The sequence below is a fragment of the Phyllostomus discolor genome, chromosome 5, assembly GCF_004126475.2.
Source record: "Phyllostomus discolor isolate MPI-MPIP mPhyDis1 chromosome 5, mPhyDis1.pri.v3, whole genome shotgun sequence".
Lineage (NCBI taxonomy): Eukaryota > Metazoa > Chordata > Mammalia > Chiroptera > Phyllostomidae > Phyllostomus > Phyllostomus discolor.
Genome location: NC_040907.2, coordinates 107,016,845 through 107,044,159, shown reverse-complemented (window position 1 = coordinate 107,044,159; position 27,315 = coordinate 107,016,845). Strand labels below are relative to the sequence as shown.

At 38.0% G+C, this 27,315-nt stretch overlaps 1 protein-coding gene and 1 pseudogene across 1 annotated transcript in view; both read right to left on the bottom strand.

The window, feature by feature from the left end:
• Positions 1–27,315, bottom strand: part of PARG (poly(ADP-ribose) glycohydrolase) — a 208,389-nt gene that overhangs the window by 59,295 nt on the left and 121,779 nt on the right. Inside the window, 4 exon segments of the mRNA XM_036027504.1 lie at positions 10,943–11,072; positions 11,074–11,091; positions 25,186–25,263; positions 25,796–25,810. Coding sequence (XP_035883397.1) covers positions 10,943–11,072; positions 11,074–11,091; positions 25,186–25,263; positions 25,796–25,810 — 241 coding nt within the window.
• On the bottom strand, positions 2,108–3,729 carry LOC114496403 (annotated as a pseudogene).

Below are 27,315 nucleotides of genomic sequence, written 5' to 3'. Positions count from 1 at the left end.
ATAACCTTTATGATAGGTTATTCTCTACTTTCACTTAAGGAAAAACTAGAAGGAACACACATCTTTTCAAGAGTTCAAGACAGCTTTATGAGTTTTCAGATTTAGCAGTAAAAAACATTCTTATTTTCTTTTACTAGTAAAGTCTGTGATGAACATAGGAAAAATATTTGGAGATTAAAAATATTCTGCTTAACAATGGGTTGTGCCCTTGTGAAGAAAGTTTCTATGAAAGCCACCTACCCTTTTATTAGTATCATTCATCGAGTGGTAATTACATAGCAGATAAAAGAATCTTGCCTTTCATTGCCATGATTAATAAAAATTAAGAAAAGCCAAATTCCAAATGATTTTGGATCTTTCACAATGAGTGGGTGTCATTTAGTTAGCAATAGGCTGTTTTGTAGTAATAGGCATTCTTGTGTTGTTATTCTATAAAAAGCACCAGTATAAGCAATGGTGTCCACTTTTGTCCTTTCTATCGGTTCTGCTGACTGTCATAAATGATGTAATGGCTGTGATTCTGGGATGACTTGATTCATTAGAATCGAAGTTTTATGTTTTATAGGTTTTATGTTAAATGTACTAACATTCTGCTCAGTAATTTCACATCTGGACAGCTTTATATGCTTACTACACAGAAACAACAAAACAATTTCCCAAAACCACAGTAACACTCTTTGGCATTGAAGTTATTTGCTGCTGAGTATTGTAAAGGAACACAAGACAGACAGAAAAGGTAAAAAGAAAAGGGAAGATTGGAGTTTTAATTCCTTCCCTCTATCTATACTGACTGAAAGGTTTTAACTTACAGTTGCCCCAGAGATCATAGAAAATAAGAGGGATAACACTATCTGGATAAAAGTATTTGCCTGTTTGCATGACCTGTTTCATATTCATTACAAGTCTGATACCAACCAGATGCCCCACAATGATGATAAATTTAATTTATTTCCAATTTCTCAAACTCTTCTATAGATTCGGGAACACAGTCACAGCCAGTGAACCTAGATGAATCATTGAAGGAATGGAACTGATCAGGCAGTGCACAGTTGAGTCTCCTAAGAAGGGAGATGGCAGAAATCCAACATCAAATAGATGATGAAATGGCCATTTCCATTAAGGGAACATCACATCACAGATATTAATTAGGAGGCTCTATAATAGAGTCAAGAGGATGTGGGGGAAAATGCTGAGTTAAAAGTCACCCCGGATGTCCTTAGCCTGAAGCAATTAGAGACATGAAGTTGAGTCATGGCTCTGCAATTTTCCAATCATTTCGTAATGCCTGCAGGTACATTAGAGACCAGACATACCATAACTCCAGTGTTGGAGTTTTTTAGATTGGGAAGAACTATCTTTAAAAAAAGAAAAAATAATTCTACTGTTTTCCTCTTATGGATAAGTTACATCCTTTGTTTATAGCAACATTAATGGCAGATGACAAGAGACTTACTACTTTCCTAGTACAAGAAAAATGAAGGCAATGAAACAAATTAGCTTTGAGGTTTTTTTTAACATATCTTTATTAACTCATTCTTTTTTTAACACACACACACACACACACACACACACACACACACACACCCCTTGCCGTGCGTGGTAAGCCTAACCCAATCTAGTGAGGTATAGATCTGGTATGTAATGTGAGTCCCAAACCCTAGAATTAGAGGTCTGGAACAGGAATCCTTGGTTACACATACATAGACAACCCTCACCTAATCTTGGCTTCTGCTTTGTGCCTTTCACCTAGCCCAGCCTCTCTTAACCTCTGCACCAACCACTTATTCCTGTTCAGACCAATCTGCAACCTTTCAGCAGAAGGAGATCACGTAATGGGGCCACCCAGTTAAATTCTAGTCTTCCACAAAACAATGAAGATGGAAGGGTTTCACGAAGGCACTATGGCAGGAAACCCAGCTCTAACTGGCAAAAATGAGGTAGTTCAATAGGCTATACACTCCAAATAGTTGTTCTCCTTGATGATAAAAACAACAAAAAGTATTCCTGCTGTGCAGACCTGGAGCTGCTGCCCGCTTATCCCTGAGATAGCTCATGTACCTGAGAACACAGTGCAGGAACGAGGGCCTTAGATTAAAATACACAAAAATACAAAACCAGAATATTTATATTATGAAAAAAAAAGTTAAAATGCATAAGATATGTCATTTGCACACAGCTAGTGCAGTTGGCATCCTGGAGAAAGTGGGACCCAAAGTGTAGTTACCAAAGGGAAGAAATAAAATTGTATTGGAAATGGGGTGGTAATGAGATTAGGCACAGCAGATCTGCAGCTGTTCCACAACCATCCCTTTTGCCTATAGTCACAACCCATTGCTTGGGGCAATTCTCAGCATCCTATCCCAAGAATGGGGTATAAGGAAAAACCCTGCCGTATCCTTGAGAGATTCCCTCTCACAGAATGTAGTCGTTTGTGGGCTGGGTTCATCAATCTGGTCTCACAGTAATCTTTTCATTCTGGTGGGAGAAATATCATTACATATCCTTCTTTAAAAAGAAAGCAACTTCCCTATCTAGGTCACTTTCAAATGCTAGAGACTCAAATAAAGCATGTAGGGAAGGATTTCCCCCAAAGCCCTCACATGCATTTGGATAGAATGTGGTTGGAGTTCCCTTCCCTCCCCCATCCCCCTAACCAAGAAGGAAGAGGGGTTGAGGCTGTAGAACCCAGACTGAGATACATGGCAGTGTCAGCTACCCCCTTACCCACCCTGTCTTCACTTTCTCCATTCTGCCAATTGATGCCTGCTCCTTGAACCTTCTTGACCACAAAAGGATAGCCTCCCACCCAATGTAGCTCAATTCTGGGCATCTGGGAGCAGGACAGGGCTATGGATCTCTTCTTCATTCCAAAAGTGGGCTGGCTTTCCCTGTGAGCTACGGGCCTGCTAGGCCTTCATATGGCTGATGCTCTGTCAGAAGTGGCACTTCTTGGGCTGGGGTGGCAGCCTGCATTCCTTGGCATGATGGTCTAGACCTTCACAGTTGTAGCACCTGTCTGCTTTTAATCTGCACTTCTACATGTTCTTCCCTTTTGGCCACCTCTCACTTCTGATACAGAACACCCCACCAGGGCCAGTGACTCAAATAGATTCCAGGCTCTTGGTGGACTCGTTAAAGGTGAACTCCACTGCCTCACCCTCCTTCAGGCTCTGGAAGCCCTCCATTTGCAGCTTACCCTGGTACACAAAGCCATTTACCAGCGGGGTCAAGCGCAACCCTAGCACAGGCAGTCATGGATAGGAAGCCGAACCCCATTTGCATGTTGAACCACTTACAGATGCCAGCACCGTGTAGCAGCTGTTGCTCCTCACACCACTGGGGCCAAGTCCTTGGTGCCTTGGTGCAGCCACCTGCAAACTGCTGGTTTGACTCGGAGCCCATGGTAGTCAGCTAAGCCCAAGGTTTCCGGCCCCAGGTTGGGTGGCTGTTGGCCCCAGAGAAGTCCAGAGGCAAAGTGGCAACACTGAGTTTAAACACCCAGCATTCTACCAACTTTTTTTTTCAATGATGTACAGTTGTCCTTTGAACAACATGGGGGTTAGAGGAGGAACTCTCCCTCAAAATCAAAAATCCACATATAACTTTTTAATCCCCCAAAACTTAACTACTACTAGCCTACTGCTGACTGAAAGGCTTATTGATAACAGTTGATTAACATATATATTGTATGTTATATGTATTACATATTGTATTCTTTTCTTTTCTTTAGAGAGGGAAGGGAGGGAGAAAAAGAGGGAGAGAAACATCGATGTGGGAGAGGAACATTGATTGACTGCCTTTCTAACACGCCCCAACCAGGGACCAAACCCTCAGCTTGAGCATGGGCCCTGACCGGGAATGGAATCTGTGACCTTTTGGTTTGTGGGTGAGGCCCAACCAAGTCACACTGTCCAGGGCTATAATGTATTCTTAAAATAAAGTAAGCTAGAGAAAAAAAATGTTATTAAGAAAATCATAAGGAAGAGAAAATACATTTACAGTACTGTACTGTATTTATTGATACTATAAGTTTATGTCATGTTTACAGAATGAATCAAGTGTCTGCCAGTGCCTATGTCATACTGTTATTACATCATACAAAACACTGTAGATGTTATATGTATTACTAACACAAGACATCAAAAAACAAAAAGATAACAAAAAGATAATATGAAAAGAACATAATAATTTATGTATTGATAACAAAGAAGCAGCAATATGATTACTTTATGGTAGTCTAGCATAACTGATACAATTGCATCCTGGCAGTAAGGAAATCTCCAAAAAATTTTCAAACCTATATTGTTCAAGGATCAAATGTATAATTCATCTTAAAAATTGATGGACTATTTTTTCTGAGCTTTCAGTTCAAATCTAGCTTATTTACTAAATTTTAAACTTTTTCTAAAGTATTATTTGATACACCCAAATGCTGAGACAGTCACATTCCGTACCTTCACAGCTCTCTGAAACAAGGGTTTGCTGTTCTGATATGTTAAGGCAAAAAATAACAACTGTTAATTGTCTGAGCTTATTTAGGAAATTAAGAATGGAACTTTGGCAAAGGATTTCTTCTGGATAGAGGTTGTGATCCAAATTGTAATAAAATGTAAAGGTAATAATACCCTTTTATTCTCATTATTGTCTCAGCTCACATATTGGTTTAGCTATATTTATTTGTTGTTCATTATGTATGCAGATACAAAGAATGCAGTTGGAAGGTATAAGTGGAGAAGAGAGTACCAGGAATTACAGAAAAAAAAAGTTAAACTGTCATAAATCCACTACTGAGCAAATAAACTTTGAATATTGGTCTTAGGCTGTTTTAGACAGCTCTGAAGGTATGGAATATGACTATCTCTAGCTTTTGGGTCATAATGGAATACTACTCAGTTGTAAAAAGAAGAAAATTTTACCCTTTGCGACAGCATGGATGGACCTAAAGAACATCATCCTAAGTGAAATAAGCCAGTCAGAGAAAGACAAATACCATATGATTTCACTCATATGTGGAATCTAATGAATACACTGAACTAACAAGCAAAACAGGGACAGACTAATGATAGGATGACAGCTATGGCAGGGGGAGGGGGGAGTTGAGAGGGTAAAGGGATCAAGCAAAAAGGAAAAAGTACTCATGGACAAAGACAACAAAGTGGTGATTATGAGGTGGAGAGAGGTATAAGGGGGCTAAATGTTAATGGAAAAATACAATAAAAAATCATGCTAAAAAACACAGGATATCTAAATGATGTGGAATAACTTGAAAGTCTTTTTACCAACAAGTACTTGAAAAAGATAAGAACGTATCAGCAAAAATCATGGAGTAAATTCTCTCCTCCATAAAAGCAATAAGAAGACTGGTAAAATAGGTGGACGCACCGTGCCTCCTCGCACAACCAAGATAAGAACAACAAAGATTTGCAGACAGAATATCACTCAGAACTGACAGAGGATTTATCTGAATGGAAGTCGGACAGCCAAGAAGTTGAAGTGGACCCGTACATCCAGGCTGGTAGGAGACCACGAGCCAGGCGGGCGGGGGGCTGGCGCAGGTCGGTGGCTCATGGAGGTCGGGGAAAATTTAGCGCAAAATCGGCACAACAGCCATCCGGGGCGCGAGAACGCAGCAGTGGTCCCTGAGTACGCAAGCTGCGACTGGCGGACCCAGTGGGGCAGCGATTGTGGACCAGGGCAGAGCTCGCAGCCCAGAATCCCAGAGAAGGGTCTGAGCCCAGGAGAACGGAACTACCGCCATTGTTCCCTCCCGCTCCCGCCCCCTCCCCCGCCCCCACATATAACGTCATAATCTAGCGACCGGAGTGCCCAGCCCTGGTGAACACCTAAGGCTCCGCCCCCCACAGTAACAGGAGCGACCAGACTGGGGAAAAAAAAAAAAAAAAGGAGGAGAGACAGGGAAAGACATAAGATATGTTTCCAACAGAACAGATCAGTCCCCCAGGACTCATCCTTTTGAGCGATCAAGAAATAACCAATCTATCAGATGCACAGTTCAAAACACTGGTGATCAGAAAGCTCACGGAATTGGTTGGTTGATTTTGGGTGCAATTTAGATGAAAGGATGCAGGTTACCATAAAAGAGATGCAGGAAGATATTCGGAGGAGAGCCAATAGTGAAAGGAAGGAATCTGAGTCTCAAAACAATACAGTGGACCAGAAAGAAGATAGAATCAACCAAGCAGGAAAGCATGATGAAATAAGAATTCAAAAAATCGAGGAAAAGCTTAAGAGCATCCAGGACACCTTTAAACATTCCAACATCCGAATTATAGGGGTACCAGAATGGGAAGGAGAAAAGCAACATATTGAGCACATATTTGAACAAATAATAAAGAACTTCCCCAATCTGGCAAAGGGAACAGTCTTCCAAGAAATCCAAGAAGCTCAGAGAGCCTCAAAGAAGTTGGACCCAAGAAGAAACACACCAAGGCACATCATAATTACATTAGCCAAGGTAAAAACGAAGGAGAGAATCCTAGAAGCAGCAAGAGATAAGGGGACAGTAACCTGCAAAGGAGTTCCCATCAGGCTGTCAGCTGATTTCTCCAAAGAGACCTTACAGGCAAGAAGGGGCTGGAAAGAAATATTCCAAGTCATGAAAGGCAAGGACCTACATCCCAGATTGCTCTATCCAGCAAAGCTCTCATTTAGAATGGAAGGGCAGATCAAGTGCTTCTCAGATAAGGTCAAGTTAAAGGAGTTCATCATCACCAAACCCTTATTTTATGAAATGCTAAAGGGACTTATCTAAGAAAAGAAGATAAAGAAAAGACATGTATAGTAAAAGGACAGCAAACTCACAATTATTAACAACCACACCTAAAGCAAAACCAAAAGAAAGTAAGTAAACAACTAGAACAGGCACAGAACCACAGAAATGGAGGGCACATGGAGGGCTAGCAGCAGGGGGGTGGGAGGAGAAGAGAGGGGGAAAAGGTATAGAGAATAAGTAGCATAGAATGTAGGTTGAAAATAGATAGGGGGAGGGCAAGAATAGTACGGGAAATGTAGAAGCTAAAGAGCTCATAAGTATGACACATGGACATGAACTAAAGGGGGGGAATGTGGGTGGGAGAGGGTGTACAGGGTGGAGGGGAGAGAAGGGGGGAAATGGGACAACTGTAATAGCATAATCAATAAAATACATTAAAAAAAAAGAAGACTGGTAAAAATTGTGAGAATCAACTTTTTCTGAACTGTGGGAGTTAATCAAAGGCTTGAAGCAGTCCGAGGAGTGTTTATTAAAAGAAAATTGGCCGCATCTTGGTAAAAAGAGTGAGTTTTGTGGTGTTTTTAACTTGCCCTATTTCTATTGCACTCTTCCAGACTCTGTGGTAGCTCTGAAGACCAACAGCCTATAATCAATGAAAATAGCAGTCTGGTAGCCACCAGAGGTGATAGAAGAGGGCTAAAGCTCCTTCAAAGCCCCATTCTCAGAGAACTGTCATTATATAACCTGTCTGGTGCTTTCCTAGAAGACTTACTCACAACACAATATTTGATCTGAATTGGAGCTTGCCCAGTAGGAAAAGCCTAATCTCCAGTGATGTTTGTTGAAAACAATTATAAACAATTGTTTAACACTGTAGCTGCTGAGGCAGTAAATAATAGTTGGAGCAAAGAACAGGCTAACAAAAAGTTTCAAAGAAAAAGCTGAGGAATAAGATGCCCATAATGGGCTTTGAAAGATTTAAGTATTCCCAGAAATACAGAAGGCCACACATCTGCCCATAACTATCCACATGCTTAAAAAATGAGAAGGTCCTCTATGTCTAATCTTGGGACTCTATGCATGCAGGAAGTGAATGTCAAGTACAAGCAGGAAGTATCAATTGCCTGGTGGACTGGTGGATGAAACCAACAGCACAAAGAGCCCTTCAGCAAGGACTGAGAAACTTATTGGTTCTAGGCACTTAAGAAAACATTCGTCCAATCATTAGCTGACCACAAATCTAACCAAGCAGAGACTTCAGTGGCCACACACACAGACACACAGACACACACACAGACACACACACAAATACAGACCTTTGGTTTTTACCAAACTAAGTAAGGCCATGTCCTTCCCAGATATATTCCCTCTCAGATTTCTACTGCCAACACAGTCCTCTGCTAGACAGAAGGAACCCAGAGCTTATGTGAGGAATCTGGAACATTTTCCCTAAGGCTTTGTGTCTACTTCGCTCCTTTAACCCTCCTCCTGCTGCTGCCTCTGCACAGGCTCCTTCTCCTCTCTGCCATGCCATTGAATATCAGGTTGACCTGCCATGTTCTGCTGTCATTTCCCAGGAAGGGATGCCATCAATCATATTTCCTGTATTCTCACAGAGGAAAAGGACCCTCTCCATTCCAACATCAAAATAAGTCCTGCAGGACAAAAGCTTAGTGTTACTTCCTATTTCTCTTTGACTTCTCCTACCTGTGCCTAAGGCATCTGAGAATTTACTTAACTGAACTTTTCTTCAGGATGGTACTTAGGTTCTTCCATACTAATATGCACTGCCATGCTAAAAAATTCTTCTGTTCTTTGTTTTAAGATAAAATTCATAGTGTATATAGCATATTTGAAAGTTGCTAAGAGAGTAGATCTTAAAAAATCATCAAAAAAATTTTGTAACTACGTTTGGTAATGAATGTTGCTAGCCTTATTGTGATGATCATTTTCGCAATATATACACATACCAAATCATTATGCTGTACACCTGAAAAAAATATAATGGCTAATGTAAATGTTATCTGTCAATTATACCTCAATAAGAAGACCAGATACCCAAACCAACAAACAGAAAGAATACAGATTTTACAAAATCAGTTTGGAAAAGTAAATAAAGAAATACTATCAAATAGCAACAAAAACACACTCTGGGAAAAGAGAAAAATATGATTTCAAGAGTTACCACATTATTTAAAATGTCCAGTTTTCAACAGAAAATTGAGACATGCAAAGAAATAAAAAAGTAGGGCCCATACTCAGAAAAAAAAAATTAGTCAATATAGTAACTGTCTCCAAGGACCCCAGCTGTTGGACTTAACTAAATAAAGGCTTAAAATCAACTATTTAAATATGTTCAAAGAATAATAAAGGAAAATATGTCTACAGAACTAAATGGAAGTATGAGAATAATGCCTCACAAATAGAGACTCTCAACAAAAAGAATGAAATTATCATAAATAATAAATAAACAAACAAAATTTTGGAGTTAAAATGTACAATAACTGAACTAAAGTTTCACTGCAAAAGCAGATAAGAGCAGGCAGAAGGAAGAATTGGTAAACTTTAGGTAATCCAGTCTGAGGAACAGAAAAAATAAAGAACAGCAACAACAAATAAATGAGCAGAGCTTCAGAGACCAATGGGACACCATCAAAGGTACGAACATATGCATAATGGGAGTTCCACAAGGAGAGGAGAGAAAGGAACAGAAAGAATATTTGAAGAAATAATGGCCAAGGATTCAATGAATTCCAAACAGGATAGTCAAATACATCCATACCTAAACACATCATAATCAAGCTACTAAAAGACAAAGACAAGGGAATCTTGAAGCAAAACATAAAACAAAATTTAGATACTCTCCTGAAGGTGGCCTACAAATGAATCTGAGGCAAAGAATGTGGTATTAAGATGAGACCTTAGAATCTTAGTTCTCTCATGTATCTCTTTGGAGGTGAATCACTGAATATACATTTGATATAACTCATAGGGAATGGTTTTTCTCCCATTGTCATCTTTGGACTAACAATCAACCAAAATTCTCCGACTCAGTTGGAATGTTAGTCTCCTACACTATTTCAAAGCAGCAACAGACTGAAAAAGGAAATAACAATCCTCTTTTGCAGAGGAAAAAGGTATTGAATGATGAGTAATTATGGTTTTTATGTGAGAATGTTCTTTAGGTACTTGAATAAAGGCTTACCTTACCTAAGGTGACTCATTAAGAGTTTCTTAAGAGCTATGGCTTAATCATTAATTTTGGTAGCTCATTCAACAAGAAAATACTCAGACACAGTGCTATCTCAAACCAAAAAAAAAAAACCTTGAAGAAAAAACCAAATCTCAATAACAGACTTCAAGTATAAATTTGACTGTATTTCCCTCTCTTTTTTTTATTAATTTAAATCAAGGAGAGATACTAAGATAATCACACTTTTTCTCCTAGAATTAGAGATTAGGGTAACCATAAAGTTACTGATTTCTTTTTTTTAAAGCTCACTATTGTACTGACTCTCTCCAAACACTGTAACTGTGGTTTTTGCATTTGTTATACTATACTAAAGTATAACAAAGACTTTAGAAATAAATGGAAGAAAAATAATAGAATACACACTCAAAGTGCTATCATTTTCTTCTTTTTAAGTGTATGATATCAGAAAAATTCAAACTGAAGGATTTTGAATAGTTTTTACCCTTGTTCCTCAGATGTCTAGGAAAAAAAAGATGGGGATAAAATGTCTTACTCAAGATTAAAAAAATAAAGTTAGAGTTGACCTTGGAAAACATAAATTTGAACTGCATAGTGCCACTTATATACAGATTTTTTTCCATAAATAACCTGTACTATCTTTGACCCCCATTTGGGACTCTGCAGATGCAGAGGGCCAACTCTATCTATTGATCTACACTATTTTTATAGGCGATTTTGTATATGTGTGGGGTCCTAGAACCAATACAAGGGACAACTTAAGTTTTAGGAAAGTAAAAATTATACATGAATTTTTGATTGCATGGAATGGAGGGTGAGGTTGGTGTTCAAGGGTCAACTATATAACGATTTCGAAAAACCAAGTATACATTAGTGAATACCAGTATTGGGACTAATACCCGTAGCAGAGCAAAGCTTATTTGGGTGGCCTCTAGTCTTCATGATAGATATTCATAGATGGGGAAACTACCACATTGTCCAGATTTCCCAAAACTAACCTGTGATGATAAGACATTCATTGTGATCCAGCACCTCAGTAAAGAGCCGTGAAACAATCAACTCAGGGTTGATTAAAAAGCGGAATTTCTCTTGTACAAGTCCTGCACTGGTTACACCACCTCCAACAAAAACGGTTTGCAAAATCCACCTATTTGAAAAAAATGTGGCATGTTTAAATGATGATCTGGAATACCTACATATATGATAAAGAAGTATATTACTTTTAAGCTCCAATCTTGCTTTCCTGTTCCCAATAATCAATCCCCAAATTAGTAATCTTCTCAGGGAGAATAGACCTGTGGTTGACTACTCTTTCCATTTCATTGCAGTTAACATCTCTGCATATTTCTTGGATCCCAAAAACCTTACAAGAAGCCTGGAAAAAAGGAGCTTTTAGGCAAAAGACTCAGTGTAATAATTACATCGACCTTTGTTTATAAACCTTTTCTGTGCTCCAAGGGCCACAGATCAAGAAAGGTTTTATTGAGAAAGGTTTTTATCAAGATCATTTCCCACCATTCACTACTCAATTTCCATTTATGTATTTCATAGACTTTAATGTAACTGTACCTTTCTTATATAATATGGCAATCAAACACTTATTCTTAAAGAACTGTAAAGTTTAGTGATTGACCTTTTCTGCATAACCTTTTCTTCTGTGGAAGAATAAGAGATAAAAATTTTGTCCTTCTAAATTCAATTGCAAACTCCAAACTATGTAAACATTATAACTACATTTTTAAAATATACCTAAAGAAAAAATGAAGACAAAGTCTAGTTTAACACTAAAGAGTCAACTAAATTAATATTTCCAATTTAGTTTAAAACTATACATAAGCTTTCTATGGAGTACTAAATGGGATCCCCAAGCTCCAATTAATAACGATGAGTTACACAATCCTCAAGAGAAAGCACACTCAACTTGCCATCATTATTTATTTCTCTTAAACTTACTAAACAGTCCACAGTGTCCAACACTATGCTAGTAATTACGGGGAAATATGTAAGAAATGGTTTCCATCTTTGCCTTAGATTGTTCTGTTTGAGGAGTTATGTTACACACTCACACACATAACTGTGTACATACATAGTCAAACATGCAAAAACAGAATTTAGTAAGTAATGTAAGAAAGGCTTATTACTGTGTAGGAAAACCACTCCTGTATCTTTCCTTTATTGTCATTACCAAACTCACTCTTCTGACACCAAAATGTGTGGATTTTCTCACACTAAGCCATTCTGCAATAGGTGTCCTGTAATTCAATTCACTTGTGACACTACTACCTACTTAGAGTTAGCATTGGATTCCAAAACCAAGGGTTCAGTCCCACAAGACTGCCAGACGTCAGATGCAAATTGCAAGTCCCAACTTCTAGCTGACTGGTTCATAGGGGTTCCCATGACCCCCTCCTGGAGTTTGATGATTTGCCAAAGTAGCTCACAAAACAAGGGGCAACACTTACTTACACGTACTCATTTATCAAAAAGGATATAATAAATGATACAGATGAACAACAGACAAAGGGATACACAGGGCAAAATATGAGGGAAGGGGCACAGAGCTTCCAGAAGTCACTATCCCTATTTACCAACCCAGAAGCTTTCTGAACCCCTTATTTTTGGGATTTTTATAAAAGCTAGAGCATGTAGGCATGATTGATCATTAACTCAGTCTCCAGTCCCTCTCCCTTTCCCAGAGGATAGAGGTTGGGTAGAATGTTCCAGATTTCAAAGCATGGCTTTGACTTTCTGGTGACCAGCCCCCATCCTGAAGCTATCCAGGAGTCCACCAAGAATTACCTCTCATTAGAATAAAAAACATGCCCATAACCCAGAAAATTCCAAGGAATTTAGAAACTCTGGAATGAAAATCAAAGACCAAATATTAGAACAAAAGATGCTCCTAGTGCTCTTCTCACATAATAACCTAGATTTTAAGAAGGAGCTCTATGCCAAAAGCTGGGGCAGAGACCAACATAGAGTTTTGTATTATTTTACATATGTATGTATGTATGTATGTATTTAATCCTCACCCAAGGATTTTTTCATTTGCTTTTTTACAGAGAGGGAGGAAGGGAGAGAGAGAAACGATGATGCAAGAGAACACTGATAGGTTGCCTTTGTTTGCACCCAGACTGGGGATCCATGCAGGGACCAGGGACAATAAACATCCAAACCAGGGGTCACACATTTCTCTGCCCAGACTGGGGATAAACCTGCAATCTAGGTATGTGCCCAGACAGGGAGTTAAACCCATAAACCCTTTGGTTACAGGATGACACTATAATCACTGAGCCACACTGGCAAGGTCATTTTGTTCAGACTATTTTTCAAATATAAGATTTTTTGAGGAGGAAGATGGTGGCGAGGTAGGAGGGAGCAGATTCCACTTTCCCCTACATGGGGGAAAAACCTAGCTGATCTATGGAGGAACAGAGTAAACAGCCAAAAGTACACCAGCATATATGAAAATGGGAGACCAAAAATTGTAGTGGACATTGAAAAACCAGACAATAAGGACAGTGATTCAGGAAACTAAGGTCCAAGGGACCAGCATGGGGACCAAGGTGGCTGCAGCCCCAGGCCCTGTGCCTGCCAGATCTGCCACAGGGTTCTTGGGAAAGAGCTGGGACAATGGCTACCGGCCCCGCCAAACAAGGTTCAAGCAGCACCAGGAGAGGCCTGGTTGCTTGAAGTCACAGAGAGGGGAAAAGGACTAACTGGCAAACACACAGGGGCTGTGAGCACCCATGGAGTCTGTAGACCCTGGTGGAGTAGAGTTGCGAGTCGTGCCATGACAGGCCCTGGCCCCGACAGTCCCTAGTCTGGCTGGAAAATTAGGTTGTGCGAGAGGCCAGGACTCTGTATGGGGTGGCAGGCTTGAGTAGGAGGAATTTCTCAAAAAGAAAAAGTGAAAATAGAAACACTGTTTGGGGAATTCTCCTGTGCCCAGGCCTCCTCCCCACCCAGCTGGGCAGCGCTTCTGAGGGAGTGCGGGAGGCCTGAGCACCCCCATAGCACTGGGAAGGGTGCATGTCCGAACCCATGGGGCTGGAGGCAGCCTGGCCTAGCATGCGCATCCGCAACCTGGGAAGAGTACACTATGAAGAAGGCCTGCATTCCACGCCCAAGGCCCCACGGAGAGGCACCAGGCTAGTTCTGGGAAGAGTGTACTTTATTTTTTATTTTTATAATTCTCTATCTCTCAATTCCTTTTTCCCCTCTCTCCTTCTTTCTTGTTTTATTCCTTTTTCCTTTCTTTCACATTTTATCTCTTCTTCCTTCCTTCTTCTGCTTTTTTTTAATTACCCACAAGTGAGACAAAAAACCATGTAACTATGAAAAGACCAGAGTAGGACCCAAAGAGGGACCATTACAACAGCTGAGACAGTGCGACAAATTTCACTTTGCTATTACAGAGAACTGTAAGTTATTGCATATCTGTATTATCATTTTTTTTCATTATTCTTACACCTTTTATTTTAATAGCATTTTTGTATTTCTCTTCTTTCTGTTTAGTCTCCTTTGCTTGGCTGGTACTGAATCATTTCACAGGTTTCCCTTATTCTCTCTTTCATAGTGTATTGCTAATTTTCTGTCCTTCACTTCACTTGTGTTCCATTAGCACACTACTCAAGGTCCTATATTCCCTATTCTTGTTATAGAGATCACATAGATTCTGTCATATGATTGTTGCTCTGATAGTATTGTAAATAATAGCTGTTCCACACAATTACAAATATTACACAACATCCCTCTCAGATCTTAGCCCACTTCACAGTTTCCTGAACTCTACTACTACAGTGATTAACTCTATTCTCTCACACACTACACCTATTTACTACCCTTTACTCTCATTTTACCTCAGAATCTGACCTCCCACAACCTCACTGCCTTCTAATTCCAACTCACAACCCTTCCCTCACCAACAAGAGTCTTATCTTCTTTCCATCTTTTCTAAAAAGTGGATAGTTGGATGGAATATCATGGTTAACACTATACATAGCCAAAGGATCTCCTATCTCTTCTCTACCAGCTACTACTAAAAATATCATAGAATACTCTCTTGCTGTCTTAAACCATATTGCCTTCCCCCTCCAACTGATCACAGAAAAAGAGTAGGTGGAAGCTGTGAACACCAGGATACCCACTTTAAGAGGAAACCCAACAAAAAAGGAACCACCAACAGATAACAACAGAAGAAGGTGAAGGAGGGAGTGGAAGCCACACTAACCTCAATCCAGGACCTATCTGGAAATACAACTAAATAGTAGAGGCATGACCCAAAACAAACAACTGAACAAGAGCAAGAGAGAATCCTCAAAACCTTGTACACAACGAAGAACCAGCTTCAAACAACCTGCCCTCACAAGCAAAACAAAATACAAGAGGTGGTGGACAGAGTGACCCCTCAGTTTACCAGCTGGTGGGAAGGATCCACCAAAGAAAGACCCCAAAACAATCAAAACCCAACAACAAACAAATAGCCAACATAAATACAGCTGAAGACCAGTGAGCTCTGGAGATCAAGGAGACTGTATGACTGAATCTCACGGGTATTCTACCACAGAAGTTCACACCACAAACCAAGGGAGCCAGAACAGATCAATTTAAGAAGCAGAGGCTAACAAGAGGAGTCTCACAAATAACGGGAAAACAAACAAACATTCCCCAAATGAAAGGAAAGAAGGAAGCATCAGAAAGAATGCTAAATGAAATAAAGGAAACTCAACTATCAGATATTAGTTCAAAGAAATGGTTATTAGGAAGCTCAATGAGCTCACAGTGAATTCCAGAAACTATAGGGAAACTACAATGAACTCACTGCAAAATATATCAATATGAAAAAAAAGAAATAGAAACTATCAACAAGAGTCAAGAGGAAATGAAGAATACAATATCTGAACTGAAGAACACAGTAGAAAGAATGAAAAGCAGGCTCAATGAAGCAGAGGATAGGATCAGTGAGATGGAGAACAAGATAGAAAAAAATACCCATAAAGAGCAAGAAAAGGAAAAGAGGCTCAGAAACAATAAACAGGGATTAAGAGAAATTCAAAACAACATGAAATGTAATAGTATCTGTATAATAGGGATACCAGAAGGAGGAGAACAAGAGCAAGGGATACAAAATGTGTTTGACAAAGTAATGATGGAAAACATCCCTAATTTGACGAGAGAAAAAGTCACACAAATCCAGGAAACACAAAAAGTCTCAATCAAGAGGAACCCCAAAGAGGCCCACTTCAAGACACATCATAATTAAAATGGCAAAATGTCAAGACAAAGAATCATAAAGGCAGCAAGGGAGAAACAGGAAGTAACACACAAGGGAGCCCCGATAAGGTTAGCAGCTGACTTCTTAATGGAAATGCTCTAAGCCAGAAGGGAACAGCAAGAAATATTCTACGTAATGAGAACCACAGGCCTACAACCAAGGCTACTGTACCCAGAAAGGCTCACAATCAATATAGAAGGCCAAATGAGGTGCTTCCCAGACAAAAGAAGTCTAAAAGAATACACCTCCACCAAACCAGCTCTGCAAGAGATACTAAAGGCCCTGTTTTAAAGAAAGGAAGACAGAGAGAGAGAGAGAGAGAGAGAGACAGGGGAACATAGGTAGGAGAAAAATAGCAATGAATAAATACCTACTAATAATAACCTTAAACATAAATGGATTAAATGATCCAATCAAAAGTGACAGAATAGCTGAATGAATAAGAATGCATGATCCACACATATGCTGCCTATAAAAGATGAACCCCAGGACAAAAGACCTACACACACTGAAAGTGAAGGGCTGGAAACAAATTTTCGAAGCAAACAGACAAGAAAAAAAAAGCCAGGGTAGCAATACTCACATCAGACAAAATAGACTTCAAAAAAAGGGCCATAGAGGACTTCTGGCCAAGATGTAGGAGAAGGTAAACACAGTATGTCTCTTTGCACAACAAAAATAAGGACAACAAAACTTTACAAACCAAAAAAAAAAAAAAAAAAAAAGTAACCAAAAGTGAAAGAAAATTAAAGTAAATGGAAGTCTGACAACCAAGAAGTTAAAATAGGCACATTCATCCAGACCGGTAGGAAGGGTGGATTCAGACAGCTGGGAGGAGAGGGGTAACGCAAAAAAAAGTTGTGGCTTGGGGAATCTGGGCACCCAAGAAAGCAGCTGGCAGACCCAGGTGTGCAAGACAGCAGAGCAAGTCAGCAGCGAGTGGAAAAGTTATTTGAAGAAATAATAAAGGAGAACACCCCCAATCTGGCAAAGGAAATAGACTTCCAGGAAGTCCAGGAAGCTCAGAGAGTACCAAAGAAGTTGGACCCAAGGAGGAACACACCAAGGCGCTTCATAATTACATTACCCAAGATTAAAATTAAGGAAAGAATCCTAGAAGCAGCAAGAGATAAGGAGACAGTTACCTACAAAGGAGTTCCCATTAGACTGTCAGCTGATTTCTCAAAAGAGACCTTACAAGCAAGAAGGGGCTGGAAAGAAGTACTCCAAGTCATGAAAGGCAAGGACCTACATCCCAGATTGCTCTATCCAGCAAAGCTTTCATTTAGAATGGAAAGGCAGATAAAGTGCTTCTCAGATAAGGTCAAGTTAAAGGAGTTCATCATCACTAAGCCCTTATTATATGAAATATTAAAGGGACTTATAAAAGAAAAAGAAGATAAAAAACATTTACAATAAAATGACAGCAAACTCACAATTGTTAACAACCACACCTAAAAGAAAAACAAAAACAAACTAAGCAAACAACTAGAAGAGCAACAGACCACAGAAATGGAGATCACATGGAGGGTTAACAACAGGGTAGTGGGAAGAGGAGACAGGAGGAAAAGGTACAGAGAATGTGTAGCATAGATGGTAGGTAGAAAATGAACAGGAGGAGGGCAAGAATAGTATGGGAAATGTAGAAGCTGAAGAACTTATGACACATGGACATGAACTAAAGCGGGGGAATGTGGGTAGGAGCAGGTGTGCAGGGTGGAGGGGGATGAAGGGGGGGAATAGAACAACTGTAATAGCATAATCAATAAAATATACATTTTTTAAAAAAGGGCCATAGAGACCCAGAAGGTCACTTCATAATACCCAGGGAAGAATCCATCAAGAAGACATAAACATTATAAATATATATCTACCCAACACAGGAGCACCCAAATAAATAAAGAAAATCTTAGAGGACTTCAAGAAAGATATTGACAGCAACACAATTGCAGTAGGGGATTTTAACACCCCAATGTCAAAAATGGACAGATATTCCAAACAAAATATCAACAAAGATATTGTGGCACTGAACAATGCCCTAGATGAAATGGAATTAAGTGGTATATATACAGCCCTCCAAACCAAAGAAGCTAAATACACATTCTTTTCTAATGCACATGGAACATTTTCAAAGATAAACCACATAACAGGACACAAAACAAGCCTCAACAAATTCAGACAATTGAAATCATACCAAGCATTTTCTCCGACTACAAGGGACTGATATTAGAAACCAACCCTAAGGGAAAAAACCCAAAACACTCAAAATCATGGAGATTAAATAGCATGCTATTAAACAATGAATGGGTCAAGAATGAAATAAGGGAAGAAATAAAAAAGTTTCTGGAAACAAATGAAAATTAACTCACAACAACCCAAAACTTATGGGACACAGCAAAGGCAGTCCTGAGAGGGAAATTCATAGCGATACAGGCCTACCTAAAAAAGATAGAAACATTTCAAATAAACAACCTAACCCCATGTCTACAAGAACTCAAGGAACAATAACAAAGACAGCCCAGAGCAAGTAGAAGGAAGGAAATAACCAAGATCAAAGCAGAATTAACCAGCATAGAGACTAAAAGCAGAATTCTAAGGATCAATAAAGCCAGGAGCTGCTTCTTTGAAAAGATAAACAAATTGACAAGCCTTTAAGCAGACTCATCAAGAAAAAAGAGAGGACTCAAAATAACACAGTTAGAAATGAAAGAGGAAATATTATAACTCATACCACAGAAATACAAAGGATTTCAGGAAATTACTATGAAGAACTGTATGCCAAGAAATTTGAAAACCTAGATAAAATGGACAAATTTCTAGAAAAATATAATCTTCCAAAACTCAATGAAGAGGAAGCAGAAAGCCTGAACAGACCAGTAACAGCTGATGAAATTGAAGTAGTAATCAAAAAACTCCCGACACACAAAAGCCCTGAACCAGATGGTTTCACAGGAGAATTCTATAAAGCATTTAAGGAAGAGCTAACTCCTATCCTTCACAGACTATTCCAAAATATCCAAAATCATGGAAGATTCCCAAACTCTTTTTTTGAAGCCAGCATCATCCTAATCCCAAAACCAGATAAAGACAAAACAAAGAAAGAAAACTTCAGGCTAATATCGCTGATGAACACAGACATTAAAATCCTAAACAAAATATTGGCAAACTGCATCCAACAATACATTAAAAAGATCATACACCATGACCAAGTAGGATTCATCCCAGGGATGCAAGGATAGTACAATATTTGCAAATTAATAAATGTAATACATCACAAAAACAAAAGCAAAGACAAAAATCACAGGATCATACCAATAGACGCAGAAAAAGCATTTGATAAGGTACACCAACCATTTATGATAAAAACTCTCAGCAAAGTGGGAATAGAGGGAGCATTCCTCAACATAATAAAGGCCATATATGAGAGATCTGCACTCAACATCATGCTCAATGGGCAAAAACTAAAATCTTTTCCACTAAGATCAGGACCAAGACAAGGTTGTCCCCTTTCACCACTTCTATTCAATATAGTATTGGAAGTTTTAGGCACAGTGATCAGACAAGAAAAGGAAATAAAAGGCATTCAATTTGGAAAGGAGGAACCAAAATTGTCATTGTTTGGGGACGGCATGATAGTGTACTTAGAAAATCCTATAGACTTTGCCAAAAAACTGCTTGGCCTAATAAATGAATTTGGCAAAACAGCGGGATACAAAGTCAATATCCAGAAATCAAAGGCATTTCTGTGTATCAACAATGAAACAGCAGAAGCAAAAATCAAGAAAGAAGATCACATTTGATATAGCAAAAAGAAAAATAAAATACATAGGAATAAACCTAACCATGGAAATAAAATACTTGTATTCAGAAAACAATATAACACTGAAGAAGGAAATCAAGGAAGAAACAAATGGAAACATATACTATATTCATGGATGCGAAGAATTAACATCATCAAAATGTCCACACTACCCAAAGCAATTTATAGATTCAATGCAATATCTATTAAAGTACCAATGGCATATTTCACAGACAGAGAACAAACACTTCAAAAATTTATATGGAACCATGAATTACCCTGAATAGCTGCTGCAATTTTGAGAAAGAAGAGCAAAGTAGGAGGAATCACAATACCTGATATCAAACTGTATTATAAGACCACTATAATCAAAACAGCCTGGAACTGGCATAAAAACAAGCACATGGACCAATGGAACAGAACAGAGAGCCCAGAAATAAACCCAAGTTTCTACAGTCAATTAATATTTGACAAAGAGGGCAGCAACATAAAATGGAGTAAAAATAGCCTCTTCAACAAATGGTGCTGGAAGAACTGGACAGCTACATGTAAAAAAATGAAACTTGAGTACCAACTTACACCATACACAAAAATAAATTCAAGGTGGAGAAAAGATTTAAATATAAACCGTGACACCATTAAAGTGCTAAAGGAGAACAGAGGCAGGAAAAGCTCAGATATTTGACGCAGCAACATTTTTACTGATACGTCTCCCAGAACAAGGGACATAGGAGGAAAGGATAAACAAATGGGACCTCATCAAAATAAAAAGCTTCTGCACAGCTAAAGAAAACAGTATTAAAATAAAAAGAGAACCAACTCTATGGGAAAATATATTTGCCAATGATACCTCAGACAAGGGTTGAATCTCCAAAATGCATAAAGAACTTACATGACTCCACTCTAAGAAGACAAGCAAAGCAATCAAAAAATGGGCAAAGGACTTGGACAGACACTTCTCCAAGGAGGACATACAGAGGATCCAGAGACACATGAAAAGATGCTCAATATCACTAGCTAGCAGAGAGATGCAAATGAAAACCACAATGAGGTACCACTTCACACCAGTCAGAATGGCCATCATAAACAAAGCAGCAAACAACAAATGTTGGAGAGGTGGAGAAAAGGGGACCGCACTGCACTGTTGGTGGGAGTGCAGACTATACAACCACTGTGGAAAACAGTGTGGAATTTTCTCAAAAAACTAAAAATGAATCTGCCTTTTGACTCAGCAATTCCAGTGCTAGGATTATATCTTAAGAACCCTGAAAGAACTGATGAATCCAAATCCCTTTAAGAATCCAAAAGAACCTATGTACCCCAATGTTCATAGCAGCACAATTTACAATATCCAAGTGCTGGAAGCAACCTAGGTGCCCATCAGTAAATGAATGGATCAAAAACCTATGGTATATTTACCCAATGGAATTCTATGCAGCAGAGAGAAAGAAGGAGCTCCTACCCTTTGTGACAGCATGGATGGAACTGGAAAGCATTATGCTAAGTGAATTAAGCCAGGTGGTGAAAGACAAACACCATATTATCTCACCTTTAACAGGAACCTAAACAACAAATGAACAAACAAACAAGCAAAATATAACCAAAGACACTGAAATAGAGAACAGGCTGACAGTGGGCAGAGGGGAGAGGGTAGGGGATTTCAGGGGAAACGGAGAAGGGTTTACAGGAGCTAGTATAAAGTACACACGGATAAAAACTGGTGGGGAGGGGGGTCGGGGTCGGGGTGGAAATGGGAAGGAGGTGGGGAGGGCTGGGGGGTGTGGGCTGGGATGGGAGTAAAAGACATAAAACTACTTGAACAATAATTAAAATTAAAGAAAAATATTTCTTAAAATTTGTGTTCTCTAAAGTAATTATGATTTTAAATGACAATCTGAAGTGTATTTTACAAAAAGAGTAGAAGAAGAATATGAATCTTTTGATATGGAAAAGTTTGAGAAAAGACAGAAATTAACAGAAGGCCAAGTATTCTTTCACTATAAAAGAACTTAGAAAATAGTGAAAATTACAACTAGACAAGTTCTTGAAATGAGTTACCATAGAGAATTATATATATTTGGGTTTACTAAATCAATGCTAAAAAACGGAGTAACTCTTTAGCTTTTATAGAAAAATAATTTTGGTTAAAGCTAGACCACTAGTCCATAGATTAAAATTAGTTACCTACTACATAATGAGGTCTTTATGGACTGGGTGATTTACGGCTTAAACGTGATCAGTTTTAAGCCATAACAAATATATAACAAACTAAACAAATACTGAGTACTGGGCTGGGGACCACGGGATACAAAGATGAATAAAACATGGTTCCTGGCCTGACAGCATTTACAATGTAGATGGGACTCAGGCACATAAGCAGAATGATAGAATAACTATTAAAGAACTTATTAGTATTTCTCTGATACTGCCCAAGTGATACAATTAAACAAAATTAGAACATGGGAAGTATAGGGTGCTTTGCAAGAGGACATGTCATTCAATCTGGATTTTGCTGGCATTCAGGCTGAGGGAATAGCTGCACAAGAACATAGAAAAACGAAATGTAAATGAGGAGAGTGGTAAGCAGATTCCTCATGCCTGGTAGCAATGTACAGTATGGGGAGAATCAGAGATTTTAATGAGCTCATCTGGGGTCTAGAAAGCTTTTACTTAATTTTGAAGGTTCTGGGAAAGATTCTAAAAAAGAAAAGTAACAACAAAAGACTTGTGTTTTAGGAAGACAATTCAGGCTACAGTTTAAAAAATAAACTGGAAAAGTATAAAAATAAAAGCAGAGACTGATGAGGTGACTACTGATTAGTTTATACAAACACAGTTAGGTCCTCAGATAGGTTGACTAGAGAGAAAGTAAAGGAGAGAACCAAAAAAAGATATAAAATAGACAGCATTCAAAAATTGACATATTGGCTAAGTATAATGGTATTATAAATAAAAATAAGAAATAAAGAAGGTTTGAGATTAGCTAAACTTAATTTTTACTGCAACATGGTAAATAGTCAAAATACAATTGTAAGCTTTATCCAACTTATGTACTACTTGGCAACGATAAATGAAATACATTCAATGTCCATGTGTTCATGTTACTGTTCATTTTTTTAAAAAGGCCAACATTTATTACTTGAAAAGCATGCCTAGAAATAAATACATTAAACTCAATATACCTCTGAAGCAGGAGGAGTCCTTTAGAAAATCAAAGTTTCTACTACTTAAAAAAGTTGTTAATAAAAAGCTACAGGTGAGTAACTAGTTCTACTACATGAAAACAGCATGTGAATGCTTCTTTATTTTTACCCAGTCATTTTCCAACTCACTTTAAAGCTACTTGTTCAGATTACTCAGTTTCTGAATTATAACTTGATGAAAAGAGAGAAATGATAATACTCCTTAGAGGTTCTGTTGCTGTTACCATTCAGCCTAATATAATTTATATGCTACACAAGAAGCTTTGTGGCACTGCAATCCAGTATTCCCTAATCTCCTATGGATACATGACATAAATAAAGAGAACAATTAATAGAAGCCTTTATGGTATTCTTTTAATCTTCTGAAGTTTCATATTTCATCTATAATATATTCCAGAAAAGTATGGAGAATATCAACCTTGAATGTTGTAAAATAGTTCCCGTTGAACTGTATCGTAACGAAAGCCAGCATTCCTGCAGTGCTAACTAGTAGTACCTTTGTTGATTTTGAGTGTATTAGACTCCCTCAGTTAACCCAAGACTTTATGTAGGAAAGAAAGTCCATCAAGATTAAAATCTGGAGAAAAACTGATAATCGTTTGAGACAAATTTTAACCATATTTCAAAATAACTGTTTTAAATAGAAGAAAAGGTACTGATTAAATACAAATTTAAAACAATTTTTAAGTACAAGACAAATATTAATTCAGTTATCCTAAGCATTTTTGTTCATTATCTCAATAATCACTACTAGGAGAGATTATTTAAAACAAAACATGGCTTGCTTCTTTGAAGATTTCAATGACAAATATATCTAATTAAAGGCAATGCAAAAAAAGAATCTGTATCATTAGGCACTTACAGCATCCTATACTAGCTAAATCCAAATCAGTCCAGTCATTTTACAACATTGTTATTCAAACAAATCAGTCTATTCTCAGGCAACTGCTTTATGTAGGTTCTGACTCATTACAGAGTAGGGCAAACATAGATTTACAGTTGTGAGTACGTGAAACACAGAGTTTATTCTTGTATAATTATTTATTAATTATTATATTATTTGCCATTTGAACAACTGTAAACTTACTTTTGCTCCACCCTGTACATATATCAAATAAGGATTGTAGAAAAGAAATATCAGCTATTCCCAGTATAAATGAGGTGATCTACAAGATTCTTTAAGATAAACTGATATTACAACGCTCTTATAAATGGGATAAGGGCATAAGAACACAAATCACTAACATTTTCTCTGGTAAGTGATTTGAAAAAGAAATCACTCTGAAGCAAAAGCAAAACATGTGTTCAGGTTAGGTATTACATCAATTTAGAGCTTGTTAACTCCTTTTTCCAAAAATATTTTTCAAGTAAAGGCAGTAACACAGATTAATAGCAAAGACTGAGAGATGGAAAAAATATCTGCTCTACAACAGGGAAAAGACAGCAAGCATAGTTGGTTCACATGGCTAAAATGATAATATATGGGAGAAAGGAGTTTCTTATCAATCAGTTTTAGAGGTCTGACTCCTAGACCTAAACAAGGTTGGTGGCAGAAAAACATCTCAAGCTGGTCATGATTTAGGGCAGAGCAAGAACCTTTAAAGAAAAAGAACAAAACTGTCCGGTGACAGCTTGTCAAGACCATACTCTGGGAACTTCATTCACTGTCAATCTACAATCTATGTCTGAACCAAAGAGACCTGGTTTGTCCAAATCTTGGGATTTTCTGTCAAAGGCTTTTTTAAAAAGTGGCTCATGTAAGAAATAGAGACTGTACATTGGCAAGTAACAATATTACCACAGCTGTCAAGATTATCTGTTTGGTGTTTTTCTCCCTTCTTGCTATCATGCTTCTTTGTATTAAATTAGCTTAGGAAATAATTAAACAGCTTTTGAATTCCCTTTACTATCATAAACTTGATAAAAGTCCCAAACATACACACGCTGCTGAGATTCACCTACCTGTAGCATGCCTTGACCATTTCCTTCTATGGTACCTTCATAAGTGACATGCAGTCGAGTCAGGAATTTTTTCACAACCTACAATTTTAAAAATTCTTATTTATTTTTTAATGACAGATATTTCACGACAAAAAAAAAATGAAAGTATAAAAGCTATAAAAAATTGAAACCACTCCAAATCTCAAAAGCAAGAAACAGATGCCTACTGTGGACATTCTTGGTATAGAGTCTCCCAAACTTTTCTAATTCAAATATATAAATATACTTTTAAAAGTATTTATTTATTTATTTATTTTTAGAGAGGGGGAGGGAAAGAGAGAAACATTGATATCAAGTACAAACATCAATCGGTTGCCTTTCACACATGCCCCAACTGGGGACCGAACCCATAACCCAGGCATGTGCCCTGACCGGGATTCCACCCAGCAATCTTTTGCTTTGCAGGATGATGCCCAACCAATTGAGCCATACCAGTCAGGGCTAAATATACATTTTTAAATTAAAATGAGATAATAGACTGTTTTCCCCTACAAAATATGAAAGTTTCTCTTAAGAGTTGAAAACTTCTCAATATTTTTTTAAATTAAGATCTATAAAATTTTATTATTACCTTGGCATTGACAACCTAAGAAAAAATATAGAAAAATCTGGTAATAAATCATACATGATTCTCACATGGGCTCTATTTTCACTAGTTCGATAACTGTGTGTGTGGAAGAGGGGATGTCTTAATGAAAACACATGCCACAGAAATTCTGACCTGTAATATTTTTATATTAATAAAATTGACATGAATTTGGCACCTGTTAGTAACAATTATTTTCTTTGAAAATTATTTTCTATTTTCTGCAGTTTTTCATAAGCCATGGTCACTAAAGTGTTTATGAAATTCAGGACACGTTGCCCTTTGGCATATTCAATATTTTAAGCTGAAGAGGTTTGAGAAAACTGCAGAAGCAAGGTTACCCAAACCTCCCTTCTTCCCTGAAACAGGCCATAAAACCCTCAAGTGAGAGATACCTTCCTTATGCTCAGATAAAAGGAGTATTCTTATCTTCAAAGACAAAGGGATCCCAAGAAGAATCCTAACAAATACAAAAAGGCCATGCTGTCTCCCCCAGTTTACTATAATTACCTCACATTCCTTAACCCATTCACGACTGTCTATTCTTCATCAAACCTAGCCTAAAAGTACAGACATCCATTTCTTTGGGCTTTATTTCCATATGAGGTCTCCCACGTCATATAAAACTTACATAAAATAAAATTGTATGCCTTTCTCCTGTTAATCTTTCTTGGTTAGTTTAACTTTCAGACCCAGACAGAGACCTTAAGAGGTTCAGGAAAAACTTTTTCTTCCTCACAGTGTTTATGTAGCTTACATTTTATTAAAAAACTAATTGCATTTTACTAGTAGCATTTGTTTATGACATTTTTTCCTTAGGGGATTCCCCCCCAACCCCAATTATTGAAAAAGAAATAAAGTATAATTATAAAAGATGCAGTCCAAACTCCCTAAATTATATAAGGAAGAGGGATTATATATTTTTAGAAACAGTTTAGCTAAGGAAGTGATAGAGATATGATCAGATCACTTGGTAGGCTAAGGAGGCACTGTAGGAGGAGGTTGTCCAGGGCAATGAATGGTAAACAGTTAGGATAGGATTGGTTGATAAACTGAATGCCTCCACGGCACAGGGAATTACAGTCAGAAGATTTAAAATAAAAAGAGCAGAGACTGGCTCTTGGGCTCTTCTTCCTTCAGGATTCCTGGATGATCGTGCTGCAGCTGCCTGTGTTTCCCAAAGAACAGTATTTTGGATGGTAAAGAACTCCAGGCACAGCTTAAGATTGGGCTGGCCTGGCAGAGGGTGGCAGTGTTATTCTTCTTTGGGTGTTCTAGAGGGGTTGAGCTCTGAAGCAGAAGCCTGCCATTCTTCCAAAATTGTGTTGCTTTGGTATCTTATGTTGTTTAATTTGTAAACTAATCTTACAGAACTAAGATCATTAAAAACTAACAGGGAAAATGATAGAGAAACTCAAGAGTTAAAGATTTTAGCCTTAATTGATATGCTAAATGCATGACTAATGCATGTGGACATCTGTTATTCCAAAATTGTGTAGCTTTTG